Below are 2,683 nucleotides of genomic sequence, written 5' to 3'. Positions count from 1 at the left end.
GGTCGTTCTCATTAAGTGTAACAAGAACTCCGCAAACGTCACAGACGAATTCAGTTCGAGTCATCATCATATACTTCTCCCCGCTCAACTCTCGAATCTTAGCGTTCAACGACTCCGTCTGACACCACAGTGGCGGTCAAGGAGGCTTTCGATAACGACCAACCTGTCCCATCTTCTTCTCGGATTCGACAATTCTACCCTTCTCGGCGAGCTCCTCAGCCTCCTTCACGATACCGTGTATACGGCCCTGAGAGCAGTTCAAACGCATAATCACTCATACCACTCCTCGTTCAACTCACCTTTAGCTCTTCTATCTGCTCCTTATTCTGTGGTGGAACTTCTATGTCAGGTATCTCGGCACTGACTCGAGCCTTACCTGCAGCACAACACGGATGACCCTGGATGCCTCAAGCTGAACAATAACTGGATACGTATAGCAGTGAACAACTAACTACTACAACCAGCTCGAAACGAGTACGGTCCGCTCAAAAGTGACGTTCTTCCGTCACCTACCTCTCCTTATCTTATGCGCCAGTTGTGTCTCCAAATATTCCAAGAAGCTCAATAGCTCTCGAGAGTACCTGTCGCCGTGCTATCACAACCTTCGAGAGACCACAGTCAGCAGCGGAAGTGAAGACGACTCCATTGCAGCTCTCCACAAGAAGATTGAAGACCACACACATATTTTCCCATCAACCTACTTATCAACCACAGCTCTCTTTTCCGCACAGTCTTCCCATTTATCAAAGCGTGACTTGGTGTATTCGCAATGCTCCTTATTGCACATACCCATATCAGCTCTCGTGTTCACGAATAGATCATTAGGGCTGATCAAGGAGACCGTACTCCCAGCAGGCCCACCTACTACAGGCGCACCGAGAAACAAGTCCACAACAGGACCGATGAGTTCAGTAAAAGCTGCCTCTTCATAGTTAGTGCAACATAATGCCGAGGGATATACGAATATGAAAAATAAACAATGTACGTGAAAATGTGCATATGAAAAGTAAGCCCGTATTAATCACATCTGAGTCATTGCATATAAGAGTATACCCCCAATTCACATGACATAGATACTCCCCATCACGCGTTCGATGAGCTATATAACGATGAACGACTATTGCACGCTCTACTACTCGGTACACTGCTCTCTCACCCCGAACACAGCGACAGGCACACTTTCCGATGCACACGGGTCTATAAAGTGCGAGCATTAAGAAGTGCGCGTAGAGGTAGCGCCCGAAGGTAACGTACCAGAAATCCACCAGAAAGTACGGGCAGTATCGCGTCTGCGTCATCCAGTTAATCTTTTTCTCCTCACTCGTATTTTTTTCTGCCGCAGAAACGTTTCTGTCGCGACCCATGAGCTGATCGAGCAAGGCCCTTGCCTCTTCCATAGTAGTAACAGTAGTTTAAGGTTAAGGAATATACGTACAACTAACAGGAAGATTCCTGGGAAGCTCGTAACGTGACGATCGGTGAAGTGATAGAGATAATATTGAAACGGGACTATGGTCAACTTGAGACGGCGACGATTGCACGCATATGCAACATGGAACCGAACCTAACCTCATTGGTATCTAGCTCGATCAACCTTCGGATACTCTATCATTCGATATAAGTCACATCAAGACTAAATTGAAGAGCTCAGTACAAAGCCAGTGTAACACATGATCAGTGAAGAGACTGTTGGGAATCTCTGAGAGTATATTCTAGGACCTCAGTGTGATACTCGGGTACCATACATGGAATACCATTAGAACCCTCGTCCGCCTGACGTTCACGCTGTTACGGTAGGATACGATCTTATGCCGCTTAGTGTAATTATCTTTGAGTTCAGTACATAGTTGAATGTATACTGTAAATCAGTACCGCAGTTCCATGAGTGGACACTATGGTTTATGATGATGATAGTATTGAGAGGGTATTGCCTTGAGTCAGCTAGGGACGGTATTATCTTATTAGAGTAGATCACCTCTCCTTAGTCCAACTTTGGCCAGCAGAAGAACAAGGGCAAACCGCACAAGTGAGATAATAGAATCGACCAACCAACGACTCTTTATACAGCCAGGAAGGCCGACCACGATAGGACACCACTCACAGTGTGAAAATTCAATGCAACCGGCACGGCTTCAATTAGTTATTCAATCATCATCTCTTTTTCTAAGACCACCTTTATCGGTATGCTCCTACACTAGGTTAGTTATACCTTTATCGTGAAGATACGCTGTTCCTCGTCACGAGTACGAATTTCGTGGCGCGTGACAAAAATCGGGAAAGAAAATACAAGAATGTGCAAGTCGAGCAAGGGATCTGTTCATCATCGTAAGGGACCATCATTCTCCTTATCCGTGGACAGGTGCTCTTTCCAAGAGGAATCACTTCTCGTTATAGAATTATATTTTTCGAAAACCATCAGTGGCGACATGTCGGACACTCCCACTAGCAGCCCAGTCGAGCCACAGCAGACTGGAGGGCCTCAGGGATGCACTCTCCTCATTTACTACGATAAGGGGGTACCACCGACACAACAGGAGCTACAGAAACGCATCGAGAATGTAATACAGTCGGAAGTACTCGCAAGGTAGTATAGCGTTCTTTCATAGGCGTGTGCGGCCAACCAACGCAATTCTGACAAGTTGATTGCTGTTCTCGAGGAGCTCCTACTGTTGATGATAAATGG

At 46.2% G+C, this 2,683-nt stretch overlaps 1 protein-coding gene across 1 annotated transcript; it reads right to left on the bottom strand.

Moving 5' to 3' along the window:
- Positions 1–136: 136 nt before the first annotated feature.
- On the bottom strand, positions 137–1,397 carry Pmar_PMAR016983 (conserved hypothetical protein; the record flags this gene model as incomplete). Its single annotated transcript, XM_002785614.1, has 5 exons — positions 137–247; positions 300–376; positions 514–581; positions 702–827; positions 1,255–1,397. The coding sequence occupies 5 exons, from the start codon at positions 1,395–1,397 to the stop codon at positions 137–139; spliced, it is 525 nt and encodes a 174-aa protein (XP_002785660.1).
- Between the last annotated feature and the right edge of the window lie 1,286 nt (positions 1,398–2,683).

This window comes from Perkinsus marinus, assembly GCF_000006405.1.
Source record: "Perkinsus marinus ATCC 50983 genomic scaffold scf_1104296932254, whole genome shotgun sequence".
NCBI classification, from domain to species: Eukaryota; Perkinsozoa; order Perkinsida; family Perkinsidae; genus Perkinsus; species Perkinsus marinus.
Note: the sequence above shows the minus strand (reverse complement) of the source record. Positions and strands in the feature narration are given on the sequence as shown.